Here is a 21,550-nt window from a genome sequence, read left to right on the forward strand (position 1 = left end):
TAACTTTAATCTTTCAAAATTAAAAAAGCATCATGAAGGTTAAAAAACTCTATAAAATAAGATCAACTGGTAAAAAACATGACACTTTAAACTAATCAAACTTTAAATTAAAAATCAACAGCTAAAATAATTAATAGAAAGCAAAAATGTTTTGTCAAACTTTTAATTAGAAACTAAACCATCCTAAATTAATTATTTTTAAGCCATATTGATTATGGCACTTTTATAAAAGTTGATCTTATTTTAATGATCTTAAAAATAGCTAGTAGTTGCTTTCTACCGTTTTTTTCTTAAATTCGAATTAGGTTTTAAAATATAAGGGTACTAAATCGGTTTCTTATTGAAAGACAAAATTTAAGAGGGAATAAAATAAAATAAAAAAGCTATATTCGCCTACAGTATTTAACAGGGTTGCCACAAATCAAGCTGAGAAAGATTTCCTGACTTTTTACTAAAACTTTCTTGACTTTTTTTAAATCAAACTCTTAATTTAAACTTATTCTTATAGTAAACAAATTTATTTATAAAAAAGGCCAATACTATTTTTTTTATTCTTAGACCCCTTCACCATATTAAAAAAAAACTAAATTCTATTCTTTTTCAACAATAAATTAAAACTTGACAATAAAATAATTAAGTACAAATCAGATGTTACTCACACAGCTAGCAGGAGTTTTGAGCACGCTGGAGCACTTCTTGAATATCTCAACGGCCTTCCCCCCGTCCAACGGTATTTGGCAAGTGACTTGTATGGGGGGTTGGTTGGCGTCGCTACTCTGAAGGTGCACTTTGATGGGCTTGGTCAGCTTGGGCAGGGGCAAGGCCAGGAAGAGGAAGGGATCGAACTTGACGGAAGCCTATTTTGTTTGTTGAAATTATCGGGATGATTAATTAATGAAAAAAAAACACATGAGCGTAAAATGTCAAAACAGTAATGCACAAAAGACAAAAATGTAAAAAAAAACAATTTATTTTAAATATAATTTCATTGAAAGTCGGCGTTTCACAAAAAGTGAAAAAATAAAAAATTGCAGTCGTCAAATTCAGCGTCGCATAAAAACGTAAAATAAAAAGTCAAACTTTTTTGCAATCAGGGCAGGTGAGGGTGGATTTGTACAAACCATGAAAAAGATCCACAATTTTCGAATCGTCCCTCCTCCTATGCAATTTCCAGCTCTCTTGCGCCATCTGTTGGTCACTTTTACCCTCCGAGTTTTCCATCTGCAATACACGGCTTTGAATAAAAAAATCTTTAAGAGCTTGTTTCAAATTTTTTTTTAATGTTTTTTAAGCTTATTAAACCTTAATCAACTTATGAGGAATAAACTTTTAAGGCTATCATATCTGCAAACGGCATACAACTATTGCAAATTAAAACCGGAAAAAAAAAACCTTTTACTGAATGTCATGGAAATAGAGAAGTCAATTGAAAAACTTGGGACAAAAAGTTTCTTTTAAAATAAAAACTTCAACGAAATTACCTCGATGAAAGTACCGTAGTATATGTATATTATAAACCGTATTAGTGAATACTTTCAAAACTACCTCGATGTAGGGCTTGACGTGGACCCGGTTGAGGTCTTCGTGGAGGAGGTCGAGCAGGAAGGCCATGAACTCCTGAGCGTCGTGCTGGTTGTGGTCGTTGAACCTCCCCTCCTGCCTGCTGCCTATCACTTCCTGTTGAAAACAATTAGTGAATTAAATTCAAAAAGGTTAGAAACGTTAAAATAAAAATAACGTTAAAATGCTTAAAGAAGCTTGTTTACGTTTTATTTTTTGCAACAAAAAAGTTAATCCTAACATATTCAAATGAATTAAAATATCATTTTTAATGACGATTCTAACATTAATCTAACCATTAATAACTATCATTAACATATAACGTAAATTGCAAATATAAAATAAAGAATTCTTAATGTTAATTTATTTAAGTCAATGTAGTTTTAAAATTATAATTAAGAAATCTTAAACTACTTTTTTATAGCTTATCTTACTTTAGTTAAACTTTATTTATGTCGTTTTGTTATCGATGTATTTATAATTCTAATATAGTTGCTTTAATCTAATATATTCTAAACTATTTTTGTTAAGTTTATGCAATGGTTTACAGCACTTTATAGTGTTCTGTAAAACAAATTGTTTTACCAAGTCTTAATTTTTTTATTGTTTACTAGAAACTTTTTTCTTTAATTTTAACTATAGATCAACCATAACACTTATATGAATCAACTAACAAATAAAAAAAGTACATACTTTAGTTAAAACTAAAAGAAAATTCAATTTACTTCAGCTTAAATTAGAAATACTCAACTGAAATTTTTATTACAAAAACGTTTTATTGTAATAAAGACATTTTACAATGTTTTAGCTTATCAGAATGTTGACATTTGTGAAACGGTCGTTATAAAAACATTTAAACCTTTTTGAATCTATCTTCACTTAATTTTTCACTTTAACTAATTATCTTTTAGCAACTATTAGAGGTAAGAAAAAAATATTTTGTGTTAAAATTTTCAGTTTTAAATACTTGAATAAAAACTAAAAACCAAGAGGACCGAAAAAAAAAACAGTTTTACAATACAAAGTCAAATTTTTACTTCTTTACAAAACCTTGTAAACTTTTTTAATGTTATTTTAATTCAAGGGAATGTTAGTAAAAATCTCCGGGCACTAACGTAACATTAGATTAATGACAAAACGTTACACAAGCATCTTATGTAAGAATGTTTCGAAAAATTTAGAAACGAATCAATCAAAAAATTTCGTGTCACTTTTCCTTGATACTTGTTTTTTATTTTATTTACCGTTTCTGGCTCATGTTAAACAAGTAAGCTACAATTAGTGTCATCTTAAAATAATACACGTATTCTAAACGTTATGATTGGTTTTTAAAAATATGATGTTGCTTATATTTACAACCAATAAACATTTTATTTTCTTGTGAATCAAATAGGGAAAAGTTTTAATAATTGAAAAAAAAATCAAATATATGCAATCATTGAGACATATTACATTGCATTTATTATTGATTATATGAATCTTATCAGTAATAATTTTAACTAGTATACCTAACCAATCTAATATATAATAAAATTAAAAACAAACAACTACAAAATGTATCTCTGATTAAAGTTTTTTTTTAATTAAGGAACGATGTCTAATTTTATTTTTAACAAAAAAAATCTTTACTTAAAATACTTAGTTTACCATAAAAAGCATTGTTAAACTGTCTTTTTTTACGTAGATTTAATATGCTTCCAAAGATTAAATTGTGTTTAGTCTTAATAAATAATCAATACTATTTTACTAAAAAATAAACTGTTTTCATTTATAATACATTTTAAACATCAAAACGACATTAAAAACTATCTTATATGATTTTGGCTGCAATATCAAGGTTTTTTCAATCATAATATTACACAAATGAGACAAGGTAAGGCATACAGTAGTACATTGTTAATACTTGAACTCCTATGGCTAACCAATTTAACCCGAAATTCTAAAAATCAAAAATGTAAACCTTAATCCCTTAAACAAACATATAACAAACAAAACAAAAAATTATTAATAAAAAATTATAAAAACAGATATCAAATATTAGCCCGTCAGAAGCGATTTGATTTTGAAACCGACAGTCTTCTATGAACAAAAACTCAATAAGTTTAAAAACTTGTTATAATTTTATTCGAACGCATTTTATCTTTTTAAGCTAATAACAAAGTGGCTATGCCACTGGTTTTCTGATTTTCTTCTAGGATTTTGAAAGTACACGGTTGTTGGTCTATTTTCAGTATAGAGTTAAGTTAAAGGTTAAAAACTTTGTTAAAAAGTATAACAACATTGAAAAGATAATGTAAAGCTACTTTGAATGTTTTTATTTAAAGAAAGGGTTCATACCAATTCAATCATCAGACCATAAGCCTTCAGAAGACTGAGACCTGATGATGACAAAAACTTTTTATTTATATTATAGATTTTTCGTGTCAAATCAAAATTTTACTACTTAACATGTAAAAATTGTTTAAAATTCCAGGTTTTTTAGTGAGTTTTGTTCAAAACTCCTTTTTTTTTATTTCTCAAATCATGTTTTTTAGCTTAAATTGTCAAATTCTAGGTTTTTCCAGGTTTCGTGGCCACCCTGTAACAAGCGTTACAAAAATTTATATATGATTTAGTTTCAAGACAAAAATTACTAGCTGTAGTTACATACTAAATATTTTTTAATATTCAATCAAGTTTTAAATCCTAAAAACAGAAGCTTATTCTTGTAAAAAAAAATTTAGACTAGCTTTTTAATAGGACTTTAAAATAAAAGTAAAGTATAACTAAAATATCATACATCAACTATATAAAAATATGGTTAAAAGTACTGAATTTTTTTCATAAGTACCTAAAAACAGATTTTTCAATGATTGATCTATTTATAAACGTATACGTATAATATTATAAATTTATTAGACTGTATTTGGTACAAAAAAAACTAACTTAAATTTTAGTTGCTGTGTTTTTATAAAAATATTTGAAAAAGGTGTTTTCATAAATAGTTTTATGTTTACATTAAGACCAAAAACAACATTGTTTAAAATATAATACTTTAGTTTTAAATTTTATTGAAGCTGATAGAGATAATTATGATATAATTTATGAGGTAATTTTTCAAACTCAAAAATTATATCATGATTTTCTCTATTAGCTTCAATAAAATTTAAAACTTAAGTATTATATTTTAAACAATGTTGTTTTTGGTTGTAATCACTTTTTAAACTAAGTCAGTTATTTTAAACATCCAAACTTAAAACCGAACATAAACAAACTCTGAAGGCGGTTGGCGTAAAGCTGTGAAATTTTCCGTTCCACAAGTTTTTGACAACGTCGCAAAAGCTTTCAGCAACTTTTCCGCAACTTCCGAGCACGCTCGTTTTATTTATGTCGTTTTTGTACTTTCCGTCTGTTGCAATCGTATTGAAACAATTAAGTTCTAAATCTAAACTTTATCCGATCGCAGTCGAGTTGTTTTTTAGCTTTCAAACTATAACAGTTTTTAAATTTACTACAACCTTTAACCCTTACTTACAAAAAGTTAATAATTACTTCAGCTTCATAAATTTAATTACAACACAAACCTAGAAAATAGTTTTTGAGCTGCTGGACATTGGCTATCGCTTGCACCACACTGTTCAGGTAGCAAGTATTTCCGAGATTATCCAGTCCTGTTAGTTTCAATTCTTATTTCATGTTAAAATTAACTCTTATTGCCAATTAATAACTAATTAATGACTTTAATTATGTATTAAACCAAAATAATTTTTTACACTTTCAAAAAGTAAGGCTAGTAAACAGCTTTGGCTCACACAATAACTTTAGAGATTGCATACTTAAGCTAACTGTTGCGTTGGTTTCAGAAACTGTCCAATGAAAAAAAAAGTATTTTAATACATAACTAATTTATCTTAGAACTTTTAGGCAACATTTTTATATTTAAAGATAAAACTAGAAAGTGGTACTTTTATTGCAACATTATATACTTTTATTGCATATTTTATATCTAAAATCAGATAGTTTATCTTTCAAGTGTTTATAAAAAATTAGTAAACTAAAAAATTTTTTTAAACCAATGTTATTTCAAAAATATCACAACTTTAGTTTTAACAACAACTTCATTTTATTTCTATCATCAAATTCAAAACCAACAGGTGCAAAAATTCTTTTTTTCTGAAAACTAGTTAAAAATAAAAGTAATTTAAAAATTTCAAAGTTACAAACAAATTTTAAAAATTTTGAAAAGAAAGCGTCTTAAAGCTCAAAAATTAAAAAAAAAACATAGTGCATTCAGATTTCAAAGAATGTATATTATTTAAAATAATATTTTGAATAAATGGAAAAAAATTTACCAGTGAAACCAGGTTTGTTGCGGGTCGGCAGCTTTCCCGAACTGCAACCGGAGCTAATGTTGACTTTCTTCACTTTTTCTATAAATTTCAATAATTTAGCTCAGTCGTGGGAGCTTTATTACTTTTACACAAAACACAACCACAAAGTTTTAATTGGAAATTTCCTTAAATACATAAATTGATTTCAATGAATTAATAATTTTTTATTACTGAAAGCATTTCACAGACCTTCAACGAAGGAATAAATTTTCAAGGTGGAGTCTCCCGCTTCCAAGTCTGTGTAAAAGTGAAATAAATTTCAAGTCAGTTTTCAACAGTATACTTACAAATCAACTAAAAGACGGTTACGTTTTATACGTGTACACTAGTTTGACAAAGAAAAGAATAAACGCTATATTATATACTTCTAAAAAAAAGTTTGATGAGTTATTGAGTTATAATAATATAATACCAAGTAACTATGTTGTACAAATAATTTTGAAAGCGTCTGGAAGATTTAAACAGTACTGTTAAACGAGCGCTACATTTATTAGCTTAAACGTCGATTTTTTTAACGAAAATAAACTTTAAGCATTCCCAAGACTTAGGAGAGAGAAATGAAAAAAGCGGTAACATACCAACGTGACTGGTAATATTATATATGCAGTTTTGTAACTCACCAACTTTTTTAGCACGCTTGAGCGATTTTTCTATGTGATATAATTCGTTATACAACGCAAAAGTTTTTAATATATTGTTTTTTAGTTGACAAACACTTGTTTTGTTAGTTGACAAACTTATGTTTTTTTATTGAAATTTATTTTTTTGATTGTCAGTTAACCCAAATACTAAAAAGTTAGGAAAAAAAGTGTTTGCCAAAAAAATAATAGTTGAACTGAACCAAGTTGCATGTGTTCTACATAACAAATATTTGGAAAATTAATATTTTGACAAGTTTTGAAAACTTAAATAAACAATGCATTGGTGCTCATTTTTCTTAACATTTAAAATTAATACTTGTCTGAAAACAAATCACATTATTTTAAAATTGTTTATTTAATAAATTGATACTTATATGAATAAGTTAGTGTAAATATTATGTAATATAAAACTAAGCAAATTCTAACTTTTTGGCATAAATTTAGAAGCAAATTTAGTTACAACAGATAATTTGTATGAGTAAATGAAATACAGTTAAAATAAAATGAATAAATTAACCAGTTTTAATATTTAATATAAATTTAAAGTTTAATTCATTTGTATTTTTCGATATACAGTAGACTACCGCTTAAGTACGCACTTTTTTTGGTACGCACCCCGCCTTAAGTACGCACTTTTCCAAAAAGACAAAAAAAGTTCTAAATTTTTTTTATATTTCTTATAAATTTTTTATATATTTATATCAAATTTAAATAAACAGAGATTGTGAGAGTCCTGTTATTAAATGTTAATAAACTAAATACTTATGTAGTGGTTGCAGAAAAGTGAAAAGAATAATGATATTTGAGTTGTAATGCTATAAAATAAATGAATCTAGATGACAAAGTTAAAAAAACCTACAAATACAACATAGTTAAGTCATAATTTAATTTAAATGTACACACAGTGATGTTTTTTTAAAATGTTTGGTAAACACAATGTAGTTTGGTACTTTCGCTCTAACAAAACAAAATATAGAAAATATGGCTTGATATTCTTTATTATATCATTGACTGAAATTGAATTTCTATATTAAATGTATGTATTAATTATGTAAAAACTTTTTATAGAAAAAATAAATCATTTTAAAATCTACTAAAAAAATTTGCAGATGAGAATTATGTATTAAATGTTATTTAAAATAAAAAGACTTGTTTATTTGGCTAAATTATTTGGTGGCTAGATGTAAGAAAGAAAACAAACTACTAAATTTCATATTATACTATGTCGTCAAAAAGTACGCACTACCCGTGCTAAGTACGCACTTTTTGGTCGGGTTCAATTTGCGTACTTAAGCGGTAGTCTACTGTAATAAAGCATCAAATTAACCATTATGAACTAACTTTTATTGAGAAGCATGAAAACATACGGCCATTTTTTATAAGGCTCGCACTTTTTCAATTTGAGCACAACTTTTTTCTCTTTAACCAAGCAAGTGCTTTCTTCAGTGCAAATGTTCGAACTGTAAACCACATGTTTTACTCTTTGAACATTTTACTTTTAAAAGCCAAGCTAGACTTTTTTGTTTTTACATTCATTCAATAAGTTTACAATTATCTTTAACAAAAAAAAATTAATTGAAATATTATGAGTATAAAAGGTTTTAATTAAAGTCTCAAATAGGTTTATCTGAACCAACTAGTTAATTTTTTTAGGTATTAAAATTAAATTTAAAAATAAGCATAATTAAAGACTTCATAAGTTTAAAAAACACTGCTAAATGCTTTGATAATTAAATATTTCTATAGGTTACTCAGTACAAAGAGAGAAAAATTTTCACTTGATTTTTTTATTACGGAAATTTTGTACTAGCTTTTATCTTTGGAAAACTTTTCTACTTGCTCTGAATACTTACAGACACTAGTTTTTTAGAAATTTCTTCCAGATTTTCTGAATTTCTTTCAAGTTTTTAAAAGTACACACTTTTTAGTCTATTTTTAGTTTAAGATTAAGTTTAAGGTAAAAAACTGTCTTATATACAGTAATCTACCAACTAGGTACGGTCTTTGAACACAGCACGAAAACTTGTACCCAACCGGCAGTGTGTAACTAAGAAATGTTGGTCTTTAATTAGCTACATTAGGCCTAATAAAAATGTCTTAAAAGCCGCTAAAGTTTACAAATGAAAGCAAACTCCCCAAAAACTAATACTTTATCATAAATTTATTAAAGAACATTAGAAGTCTTTAGTTGCATAAGTATTTACCTAGCTTTCATTATGTTTTCTTGTACAGATTTTATCATTCTTTTAATTAGTTTGTAAATAAACTCAACAAAGAAAGATATATTTATTTATTATATTCTTAAGTTTCTTTTTTTTTTAAATCAACAAAAAATGACTGCTAAACCCAAACGACAAGCTACATAACAGAAATATTTTCAAAGGCATCTAGTTCTAAATAAATCTCAATTGCAATGTTCTTTATTTTTCATTAAAATTGCTTTTTATATGATTTTTACATTTATGGTACAATCAAAAAGGATGTCAACGTTAATTTCAATGTTGGTTTTTTACGTTCATTTATATTTTGTTTTAAATACTTCTACTTTTTTTATTCATATGATATAATCATGGGGTATGCAAACTTAAATTGCACTGTTCGTTATTTTCTTTAAATAAATAAACTGTAACATAATTGTTGTAAATTTTGGATTTGATACACAGTTTGGAAGTTTATAACTTATTTTTAGTTCCTTTAGTTTTAAATTGTTTTAATTTAATATAGTAGAACTTACTTCCTAATAAAATATTTTTGTTTTACTATTAAAGGTTTTTTTTTTCAAACCAAATAAAAATTGCATTTTGAACACAGCGATTTTCGGTTAAAAAGTGCGCACCATGCCGGTAGTGCGCACCTAACAAGCGCATATCAAGTTGTTAGGTTACTGTAGTAAAAACAACATTGGAATGACACTGTAAAGCTACTTTAAATGTGTTTTTAATAAAACAAAAAATATGATGATAACAAAAAAAAATTGTCTTTATGAAAGATTTTTTGTGTCAAAGCGAAACTTTGCTACTTAACATGTTAAAACTGTTTTACTAGGTTTTTCCAGAACCTTTTAGATAAGTTGTCAAATTACAGGTTTTTTCCAGGATTCCAGGTTTAGTGGCCACCCGTATATACTAAAGATATTGAATAAAAAATACAACAAAACTTCAAGTCAATCAAAGCTGCTATGAAAATACATTACAATAGTATAAAATATAGTCAGGGTTCCCACTAAAATTTAAAAAAAATATGAAAGGGAAATCCATAAAATATAGCAAATTTATAGGGAAATTATCAAAAAACAATGAATTTTAAACGTTACGAACATATTTTTAAGGTAATTAAAGTAAATATGTCATTAACCGTTGATAAGCATAGTCTTAATAAGAAATTTACGAAAGTTCGAGGGTTTTTGACCTTCAATTTTAGTTGAACAAACAAACTTTAGATAAATTGTATTAAACATAAAAAAGGAAATAAATTATCCGTCAAGTGTTGCCAGAGTTACAGTTATGTACTGAGATTACCAAGATTTTGATTTTATAAAGAACATTAAATTTTTTACGTGTTTTTACACTACGCAGTGTCGCTGTTTTTGCTTTCAAATTTCAATCACCAAGCAAAAAACGTGTATTTAAAAATTTTATTCAAACAATATGGTGATAACTTAAATACTACTTTCATAATATAAAATTTAAAAAACACACTTTTAATAAAACCGTACATACAGAACAACTAAATCTAAAACTACAAGTTTAAATAAAGAAATAAACTGACCTAAAATTCGCTTTGCACCTTATGATGTCACATGGTTGAGCTCCAGACAATGACAAGACCTTGGTGTCACTAGATTAATTATTAAATTTAAATGAATGGGAGAAACTCATTGCTAAAAAAAACTAAGATTTATTTATTAAAAAATAATTATACCATCGTTATCATAATATTTATTTTTTAATCATGTAATTACACTACGAATCAAGCTTTTACCAGTTGAAAATTGGTACTTTAATTTTACTACCAAATACTGCAGGTATCATAGTAACAAACTTTGTTCGGTGTATAAAAACCATAAGTAGTTGTACTTATAAAATTTACTTTACAATTTTGGCAAAGTAAACTACAGTTTACACAAAAAGTATAGTTATATATGAACTTTCAAAATCGCCTTTAATAATAATCTAAGATAAAAAACTTCATATTTTGCTGAGAGAAATATATCAAGTCATATTTGTATTTCTTTAATACCGATTTATTTTAATTGCTTTGTGAAATATGAATCATAACTGTTGTTATTGTTCTATTGAAATATTGGGTCACAACTTACTCAAATTAAACTGTATTTTTGTCATATCTTAGTACCTTAAAACTATCAAAAATCCATAACCCAATAAAGATGATATATTACTTAAATTAATAATAATTTTTAGTAGCAAGTGAAATAGCTATTCCATTACAAATCGATAAAATATTCAAAAGAAACAGTTTAAAGAAAAAAAACATTATGTTTTACAGCACAGTGATTATTTTACGCGATTATCAAACCTCAACAATCATACACAACAAATATATAATTAAACATGAATAATTTAAAGAGCTTGCTTTCAAACTGAACTGTTTAGTTATACGACCACTAAACTACACACATAAAACATTCACTCAGGTAAAAAGATATATTGCATGCAAAAATTTTTTTTGTCAAATATTTAATTTAATCTACTTGTTGTACAGCGTCATAGGGTTCTAATCAGTAGTTTAGATTTATAACTACTATATTTCCTTTTTACATTAAACCTCTAAAATTTTACGATAATACAATTAGATTCTAACGTAGTTTTGAAAGACAGCTGCATGCTAGATTCACTAAAGTCGCACTTCATTGAGGATACTGAAGGTACGTACAACTCTACTACCACGAAATGTTCCCTCTTTTTAAAATATTAAAATTTAAAAAACTTATTTATTTTAAGAAGTATACAAGAATGTATCTACTTTTAAAACAATTACTTTTAAATAAAACTACTTGAGTGGAAAAGCAACCTGATAAAAGTCCAGCTTGATTTGATCAATTTGTATAGATTTTTCAGCAGCGGGTGTTGAACTTTTTTGGATATCTCCAACTTCATCTGTTTAGAATTTGTTATTTATCAACACAAGTTCAAAAAAAGTTATATTTATATATTCAAATATATTACACTAACAAATAGAATAAAGTTAAGAGCTTTTAGTGAGTTCAACTTAATTTTTTCTCGACGGTAACTTGTAAAAACTTAAAATATTTAAATTTTATCAAAAATAACTCATTAAAACTTGAGGCCGGCTTCAAAAATTCGATTAATGCTAAATTTAATTTCCCAAATACTTATTACTCAACATTTTTCAAGAAAAAATACTTCTCAAGTAATAACTATATTTTTAAAGACAATCTAGCCTTCTTGTTTTAGCTTTTTCTATAAACTTTAACTTAAAATCTAATTATTTTAAGAAATCCAAGCACTAAATTGTACAAAAATTTAATAAATACAATGCTTACTTGAACTCGTCATACAAGTAGTTTCCATTCTCCTAGTTCTGTTTCCTCCCATTAAAATACCAGTAGAGTTTCCGGGATTCAAATACATTTGCTTTCTATTTATTACCACCTGTTATATTATTATATGTTTCTTTTTAAGCTTTAAATACTTATTTAGCTTTCTTAGCTTACTGAAATCAAAAAATAAATAAATAAAATTTTAGCTAAATTTAGCTACAAACCACTAAAAAATTTAGCTAAAATTGATAAATTAAGCAGTACATAAAACTGTGTTTATTAGAAAAATATCCATGAGAGGTGATAAAAATTAGTTGATTTTTAATAGACTTGTTCAATTAGACTAAAAGACTCTCTTGTTAATTTACATTGATTACATTTTTCACAGGTTTAAATTATTTGTACCTAGGTCTTATTAATTATATACTGTACTTCTTTAGTTAATTAAAACAAAAGTATTTTAGTTTTAAATGTATTCTATTAATTTTAGTAAACAAAACAAATTAAAAAGTTACTAACTCAATTTTTAACTTTTACTCAATTTATTCCAAAATAACTCAAAATTTTATAAATAGTATATAAAAAGCTTTTATCCGATGTTCTATTTACATTAGATTTTAGATGAATTTAATATTTAAAGTAAAACACATGCAAGCTTCTTTTTTTCCTGTAAAAAGTTATCTTGTGTATAATTTGAATATGGTAACAATTTTAAATCTTTTTAGTTTAAATAAAATCTACACTACTAAGGAGATTTAAAATTGTCACCATATTCTTGAATATGTTTCAATATTTTTTTATAATACTTGAATTTTGTCAAATTTTAAAATCATTCTTATATTCTTACTACTAATAAAAAAAAGTAATTAAATTTTAAAACAATTATTTAAAAATAATTTATAGTACTCTTGGCTTTGCTGGTAAAATTTGATTAAACTAAGGTCAAAATTTAAAATTCAGCAAAAACCTTAGAATCTTCGGGAGGATTGGCTTGGGCGTAGTGCGGCATCTTTGAGGGCGGCTGCCCGTCAGATGACGATTGTGACGTCACTTCCTCCTGGGATGACGCTACGTCAACTGCAAAATCTTAAATTTACACATTTGTACTGAGAATGTACAAAATTAGTTAAATTTTAATTAAATGAAAATAGCAATGAGAGTCAATTTTTCAAGTAAAATTAAACTTTTTCTTCATAATAAATTATTTATACAAAATTTTGGTATAATTTTTATGAAACAAAAAGTCTGTTTTGAACGCTTAATGAAATACTTTAGCAAAAAGTTCTATTATATTACTTTCAGAAAAACAAATGTCAATTTATAAGAAAAAACATAAATTACACACTTGATTAATGTTTCTATTGTTTTACATAGTTTTTAAAGTTTCCGTTTAAATTTAAAGGTAACAACAAGCTTTTGTATATTAAACAAGTCACTTTAAAAGTTAAGTTGTTTTTAGTTTTAATTTAAGTTATTTTAAATCAATATCTTAAAAATTATGAGTTTTTGTACAATACAAAGTTTTGAGTTGTAACTTTCAAAAGCTCAACATCTAGAATTAATTTTTTCTCAAACTACAGAAAAATTAAAATTTATTGAAAATAAATGATTTGCTTACTATCATTATCGTCATTATAATCTCCCATCGTCAACTCAGAGTCATCAGAGTGGCGCTCCTCTGAAAAGCGTTTGCTGTTCTGAGAAGAAATGCCAGCCGAAGAGTTCTGCTGCGTCGAGTAGCCGCTGGAAGTGGATGCTTTTTCTTGAGTGCTGACGGAGTTTTTGGAGCTGGTGCACAACAGGTTGCTCCTGAGCTTGTCCAGGTTGTTCTTGGGGTTTTTCAGGCTGGTGTTGGAAGCCTGCTGCACCTCTTGCTGGGTGAACTGGTTTATGGTGGGCTGTGTCAGCTGCTGGTTGATGTTGTGCTGGTTGAAGTTGTTCTTGCCACTGTACATGGTGGGTGGCAAGTGGGGAAAGGCTGGAATTCTCTGTTTGTATTTTTATTTTGTAGTTTGTTTCACTGTGAAATGTCTTTTCACTGCGAAAGTTTAAGTGAGGGTTAGCTTTTGTTTATGCGCTGGTTAGTTTAATTTATTTTTAATGGTGCTACTAGCTGCAAATAAATTATTTCAGTCAGTTTGATTCTAATAGTGAAAATTTCAATATACTAAATAGTTAATAATGCAAACAGCACAGGATGAGTTGATGTTGCTAATCAACAGCACAACAGAAAATACGAGAACAATTAACTTTTAACCAAAAACAGTAATAGTAAAAATAACATTAAGATAAACAATAACAATAATAATAAACAAATAGTGCATACTGTGAATACAATGTTAATCTCACTATACAAAAAGACTAAATTGAACTTCAGTGAACTTAAAATTTTTAATAAAAGCAGTTTCATTTATACTTAAATAGTGAACAAATCAAAAACTGTAAATGTATCAACTAGTAAAGTTAAATAATTCATCAATTTTAGTAGCAAATTATTCTACCAGTTATTTTTATTAATTTTTATAAAAATAATCCCTAAGACTCTTAATTTCTATCAGTTAGTCTGTTTTTATTTTATGTACTTATAAATATAAAAAAAAAGTTTAAAAACTTTATCAGTTGCTAAATGATCAAAGCTTTAGAAAGTTGAAATTATTTTTTTTTTTTCATAACTAAATAACCATTTTGTTATTAAAATCCACTGTTACAAAAGAAGGGTCTCTGAATTATGTAGAAACAGATTTTTAATTTTTATTAAATAAGTGTATATCTAAAACAAAAAAGTTGATTTATTTTAACTTTGGTCATTAACTTTCAAAATGTAATTTTTAAAAGTTCGCTTTCTAAAAAATTTTTGTGATGTTAAAAAACTTATGTCTATGAATTTAAATAGTTTGATTTTAAAATAAAGCAAATAAGATTTTTTGTACATTTTCAGAAGTTCTGAAAAATTGACTTATAAAAATTTATTTTTTATTCTTTTGTAATATAAGAAACTTTTATAAAACTGGTTATATCTCAGGATTGCCACACACTCAAGGACACTCAGGCTATATTAAAGTTTCTGAAACTGTCAGTATGACTCAGTACAGCAAAGGATAATTTAGGATATATTTTTTTAACTCATGCTGTATCAAGATAATCAAGATACTCAAGATAGTTTTGATTTTTATGACAAATTAAGATAATTTTAATACTTGTTAAAAATTTCAGTACTCTTTTTTAATAGGTTTTGAATGAGATTGAGTTGCATTTTTTGTTTTTTTATTAAAATTTTTGTTAAAGAACACATTTTTATTTCTAAAAATAAAATAATAGATATAAAATTTGTAAAAACTCATATTGACCAAGGACAGTTTCAAGTCACTTAAGACAGTTTTCAATTAACTCAGGACACTTTTTTTGACTTAAATAAACTGTGATATAATTAAACTAAATTAAACTAATTTGTTTCTGTTTTATAAAAAGTACATTATGCTGTATAAAATATTAAATAAAAAATTATCTTGATTACTTTTTAGATGTTTATGAAAAAAATATAGAAAGTTCTATAAGTGATATTGTATTGACTGCTGAAAAAATAATAAAATATATTGAGCTAATTGTCGAAGATTTAAAAGATCAAGTTCTAAAATAGTAGACCAACACCAAATTTTTCTATTACTAAAGAGTGCAGTTCAAATATATAGCTGTTCTATCATTATTAGTTAAATATCGTTTATATTATAATTTTCTTTCTTAAGTTTTTTACATATCAATAGTGTAAAAAAGCTTAAAGAAACTAAAAAATAAAGTAGAAAAATCTATTAATTCTAGTGTTTGTTAATTTTTTTTAATAAACAATAAAATGATCAACTTTAATTTTTTTTGGCTTAAAAAAGTTTTTAGATGTTTTTCTATTAATGTTTCTTATTATTAGGTCGTAAAATTTATTGGTTTTTGACAAATTTTAGTTTACAAAGAGTGAACTATTTTATATATTTAGTTTAACTTGTTTATTCTGTGTATTTAAAGCTAAATCATACTTAATTCTGCTTTCTTTTTTTTTCTTTTTTTTCAAAAAAAATGTCTTTTGAGATTAAAATTTATTTACATAAAAACAGATATTGATTTTTTTAAGTAGCTAAATCTTTGTTATAGGTTATTTTACAATTTTAATTTTCTTAGTTTGCAATTAGTGACTATTAAATATATTTTGCTATACTTGTTAATTCTGTCTATTCGAAGCAAAGTCGAAACTTGGTGTAATATTTTTTATTTATATTGAGAATTGTTTTAATTTTTTGAAATATACTACATTTTTTAGATTTGAAAAATTTGTCAAGGGCATAGGGAGGGTAAACACCCTTTTTTGGTTTTTGATCTTATTTTATTTAGTTTTTACAAAGCTACAAAATGCTTTTTACAGATTAAAAAAATTCAAAATAATTTTTGAGATATAGCCGATCAAAGTCAGAGGCAACAATAGGTTCCTTATGGGAGGCGCAAACTAAAACCGCAAAAATAGACTATTTCACTAAAAATCTATCTTCTCCTACATTTTTTAAGATAACTTCCTCAAAATTTCAGGAAATGTTCCTTGATATATTTAGAAAATTCTGTCAGAAGGAATTTTTAAAAAATTAAAAAATAAAAATTTAATTTAAAAAAAAAACAAAAAAAAAGTTTTTTTTTGTTTTTTTGTTATAAAATTTTTATTTTTTAATTTTTTTAAAATCTGTTCCGACAGAATTTTCTAAATATTGCAAGGAACATTTCCTGAAAATTTGAGGTAATTATCTCAAAAAACGTAGGAGAAGATAGATTTTTAGTGATTTCTAGTTATTTGCTGTTTTAGTTTGCGCCTCCCATAAGGATCCTATTGTTGCCTCCGACTTTGACCAGCTATAAACCAAAAATTATTTTGAATTTTTAAAATCTGTAAAAAGCATCTTGTAGCTTAGTAAAAACTATATAAAACAAGATCAAAAACCAAAAAAAGGGTGTTTACCCCCCCCCCCCTATGCCCTTAATAGATATTATTACCTGTAGTTTGTTTTACAATTTTTTTTTGCTAAGCCTGACACTTTAATTTTTGTTTTATTTTTTATTAGGGGTAGGGAGTACAGCACATTTTTTTAGTCATATTGTAAAAATCTTATGAGGGGGTATGATTTGGATGTGTTTTGGATTTATTAAGAAGAATCTTAAAAAAAAAATTAAATTTTGCACAATAAAAAATGCTGCCCAAAAAACTAATTTCAACCCCAAAAGTCGCATATTTTTCGACTTCTTGACTTTAACAGTAAAAAAATCACTTATACGTGTCCTAGACTTATAATTTATATCTTAAATGAAAGCTTATAATTGAAGGCATAAATTATAGACTTTGTGACTGCTTTTGATGCATTATGGCGTCATTATTACACAAAATATGCAAATGTTGTCTGTAAAATTGTACTTTTTTTCTAATATAAAAAGCAACTTCTTCTGTTGTTTTTACTTTTAGTTCTTTCCATTTTGAATGTATAATGCGTGGAATCAGCTACCCAGAAAGATATTACTGATGTAATGCCATTTCAATTGCATGTTGATATAGATATTAAATACATTTTGAATCACTTTCTGTTATTAGAAATCATGATTATTTAGAGCACCTGTCTAATAGTAAAAGATCTAGACCTATATGTCATAGAAACTGCATGTAAATTTATTAAAATTAGTCTAATTTTATTTTAAAATATAAAGAATTTTTAATTAATCAAACAATAACTATTTATCTGTATTAAGTTTTTTTATTTTAGCTTTAAGTATGTTATTGTTTTCACATTACTAATAGTTTAAGTTTATAAAGTGTTATACATTTAATTTAATTAAAACTTAGTTTGTTAGTTTGTTTAAATATTTTAATTATCTAATTTAAAAGCATAGTATATAATCCTTTTTAGTTTTAAACTCTTATCAGTTTATCATTATAGTATTTTACTTGTATAAATGCTATTTACAAGACTGAGCACTTAGCAAGGTATAAACTTTTATCTTTTTAATATATAAAAGCTTATACCTTGATAAGAGCTATATTATTCTGCACTTAATAAAATTCTTTTTTATTAGGTATTGAGTTGATATCAATTATTAATTAACTTGTTGTTAGTTGATAGAAATAAAATTAAACTAAAGCATCTTCATTGTAGAAAAGAATTATAAGAAATCTAATTTGGTAGTAGATGTGATTTACTCTTTTATTAAAATAGTTTAATACTGTTTCTTGGGACACCTTTTTTTTCTAGATGCACTTATTTAAAGTATCCAATTACAATTACCAAAAGGTTTCGTTTTACTTTGGTTTTTGATATAACATATCATTCACCAAATGCAAATTTTAAAAACAGTAGCTATAGTTGTTTAAAAAATGCCAGTTTTTGAAATAAATAAGTGTTGTTTTGAACATAAACTTTAAAACTTTTATATAGTAGTATAAATATTGAACATATATCAAAAAATTTTTACATAGTAAAATTTTACATAGTAAAAATTTTTATACAGTAAAAATTATATGCAGTAAAACTTTTTATATAGTAAAAATATTTTAAATGAAGTACTTAAAATAAGGTTTTTATATAGCTGAAAACAAAAGTATAAAATTAGGGAATTTTTTGAAATGAGTAAATTTTGCCTTAAATATCTAGTTTGAACATGTCATGTGTATATATTTTCCAGTGTTTAAGTTTCACAGTTTAACTATTATTTTATTTTAAATAAAATAAAAAATATATATTCAACTAAATTAGAATCTACACAAGAATGGTTCTAAACCCAATTCAAAAAATTTATTGCAACTGAACTATCTGATTATATTAAACAGAATACTAATAATTTTTTATTGATATGCAGCAATAAATAAACTATAAATGTCTAACTATGTTACACTCAGTAAATTGACGCAAACCAACTTTAAAAGAAGGCCAGTAAAGAGTTGTGTCTTTTTTAGGAAGTATGATCATAAGGTACTCAGAACTTTGAATTCTCTGAGATTCCTTTGAATTTACCTCCAAAAACCAATTCCAGCAATGTTTTTTGCCATCTAAATGATTATTGTTTAATATACTCTACCAACAATCTAGTAGCTATTAACATAAGCCAAAAAATAAATAAACATTTTATCATTATTATTTATGTATTTTAAAATTCAATCAATTTTTATTGCATGTTTTTTAAAACAATCAACTACTACAATTGGAATTAAATGCTTTAAAAAAATAACCATGATTGAAAAGTATGTTTTTGTTATTAAAGAAGTATAAAATGTAATAAACCAGGAGTTATTATCATACAGGATCGATCAGTGAGTGAAACCTCAACTTTGTCAAAATCAAGCTGGCACTTAACACCTCTTTTGAAAACAATGTAAATATCATGCCCTCTTTGGGACCAGTTCATATTGTAGCGAGACATAATTCAAATTTTCACATCAATATACTAAATAATTATTAGATAGTTCATACAATTTATTATTTCATATCTAATAAAGTAAATAGTTCAAGTGTTACTATATAAAAAAAAATTATTTAAGTAAAAAAATTCAAATTATATTAAGCAAAGCATAACTTGTTTTTTTCTTTGAAACCTTTTTTTAAGTAGCCAGTCAAATTTTTTGAATAAAGTTGTTAGCGGGTTGAATTTAATAAAACCATTAAAATAGATATTTAAATAGCATTTTGACCAAAAATGTGATAAAATAACCAAAAATAAACCATGAGTAATTAGTACTATTTATTTAAGGGCTTAATTAATACCACAAAAACTTTTATCAAATAAAAATTCTAGTTTTAGCTAAAAAGTAAGTCAGGGAACGCAGTTTGCAGATCTAAGCTAAACAAACATGTTGTAAAAAATATTACACATCAGTTCAAAACTATTTAAAAAAGTCAAATTCTTAAAAAATGTTTACAGGGCCACAACTCAAAAATATACGTATATTTAAAAAAAATATACAAATCCCTTGAGAGTCAAAATGTTACCTACAAACAATTTTTTTTCCAAAAAATCTTGAGCAACCAACAAAACAGTTGCTAAAAACCTACTTGTTACAAAAACCTACTTGCTACAACAAAGGCCGTGTAACCACTCATCATTCATCCTTAAAACAAAGATATCAAGTTCATAGTTGCCAGATTTTGAGTATTGTCTATAACTAGTGATTGTAAGTGCAATAACAAAATCATTAAGTGTCTGGTCATGACAAATTAAAGCAAAAAAGTAAGGTTTTATAAAAAATTAATTTAATGGAACTTCAATTATAATTGCTCTGATTTGAACAGGTTGTAAAAAAAAATGTTCAGGCAAGTATGAACCCGTTTGGTACAATTTAGGTCTGTTTTCAGTTTTTTTTTTTTTTAATAAATGGTATTTTGTGAAATACTTTCTTTTACAAAAAACAGAAAACAAATTTAGAAAATTTGTTCAACTTTGACTTTTAAACTGAAGAAACATTTTTAGATTTTATTTTTTAGACCAGCAGTCTTTTGTAGGAATCACTAGTGATCCAAAAGTAAAGATCAATATTCTTTAAATCAAAAAAAAATAAGAGAATAATTAAGGCCATAGAAGGTTATCCACTTTCAAAAATGTTGACCTTATTTAAAAGATCTTTTATTTAGCTTTCAGTTGCATTTTACCGTTTTGTAAAATTCAAATTAGTTTTTGAGACATAAGGGTATAAACTTGGAGAGCTCAATGCGTTCCTTATGGAAAGAGCAAAGTAAAATGGCAAAAAGAAAATTATTTCATTAAAAATTTATCTTTGTCTTTTTTAAAGCAATGGTTCTAAAATTTTCTCAGTTTAATCTTAACTAAATAATAAACATTTCGATTGTAAAAAATTTTAATTTTAGAATATATTTTTTGTAAAAATAACTATTTTTTTTTAGTACTTACAATAGAATTTTTTTATTAGTGCAAGGAACATTTCCTTAAAATTTGAGGTTAATTGACAAAATAATGAAGAAGATGATAAATTTTCAGTGGTTTTAAAAAATTGCTAAGAAAAAAAGCAATGATAAAATTTTCCTCCATACTTTTGTACTGGAAACTTTTTACACAACCAGGGTTGCCAAATATTTTTGGTTAATTTTCTCCAGGTTTTCAAAATTTCCTCCAGGATTTTTAAAAGTACACATTTTTGGGTCTATTTTCAGTTTAAAGTTAAGTTTAAGGTAAAAACTTTGTTAAATAGTATAAAAACATTGAAAACATACTATAAAGTTACTTCAACTGTGTTTTTTACTAAAAAAAATTTGATAAGAACAAAAAAAAATTATATATAATAGATTGTTTGAGTGAAATCGAAATTTTACTACTTAACATGTTAAAATTGTTAAAAAGTTTTTCTAGGTTTTTTTAGCCTAAATTGTCAAATTCCAGGTTTTAAAGTTTTTTGCCAACCTTGCAAAACTAACCCTTTTTTAGAAGTTTTTTTT

At 25.5% G+C, this 21,550-nt stretch overlaps 1 protein-coding gene across 1 annotated transcript in view; it reads right to left on the minus strand.

Moving 5' to 3' along the window:
• LOC145849950 (ubiquitin carboxyl-terminal hydrolase 15-like) overlaps nt 1–19,569 on the minus strand; it is a 32,058-nt gene extending 12,489 nt beyond the window's left edge. The window contains exons 1-16 of the mRNA XM_082955078.1: nt 19,388–19,569; nt 19,025–19,155; nt 13,711–14,080; nt 13,060–13,169; nt 12,096–12,204; nt 11,603–11,688; nt 11,393–11,490; nt 10,340–10,408; nt 7,913–8,031; nt 6,120–6,167; nt 5,892–5,969; nt 5,124–5,210; nt 4,815–4,948; nt 1,546–1,677; nt 1,081–1,221; nt 660–857 (exon numbers count right to left, since the gene is read on the minus strand). Of these exons, the coding sequence (XP_082811204.1) occupies nt 660–857; nt 1,081–1,221; nt 1,546–1,677; nt 4,815–4,948; nt 5,124–5,210; nt 5,892–5,969; nt 6,120–6,167; nt 7,913–8,031; nt 10,340–10,408; nt 11,393–11,490; nt 11,603–11,688; nt 12,096–12,204; nt 13,060–13,169; nt 13,711–14,080; nt 19,025–19,155; nt 19,388–19,526 (2,049 nt within the window). The 5' untranslated portion in view covers nt 19,527–19,569. The remainder of the gene's footprint in view (nt 1–659; nt 858–1,080; nt 1,222–1,545; nt 1,678–4,814; nt 4,949–5,123; nt 5,211–5,891; nt 5,970–6,119; nt 6,168–7,912; nt 8,032–10,339; nt 10,409–11,392; nt 11,491–11,602; nt 11,689–12,095; nt 12,205–13,059; nt 13,170–13,710; nt 14,081–19,024; nt 19,156–19,387) is intronic.
• Between the last annotated feature and the right edge of the window lie 1,981 nt (nt 19,570–21,550).

The sequence above is a fragment of the Thalia democratica genome, chromosome 2 (assembly GCF_965202585.1).
Source record: "Thalia democratica chromosome 2, ktThaDemo2.hap1.1, whole genome shotgun sequence".
Taxonomy (NCBI): Eukaryota; Metazoa; Chordata; class Thaliacea; order Salpida; family Salpidae; genus Thalia; species Thalia democratica.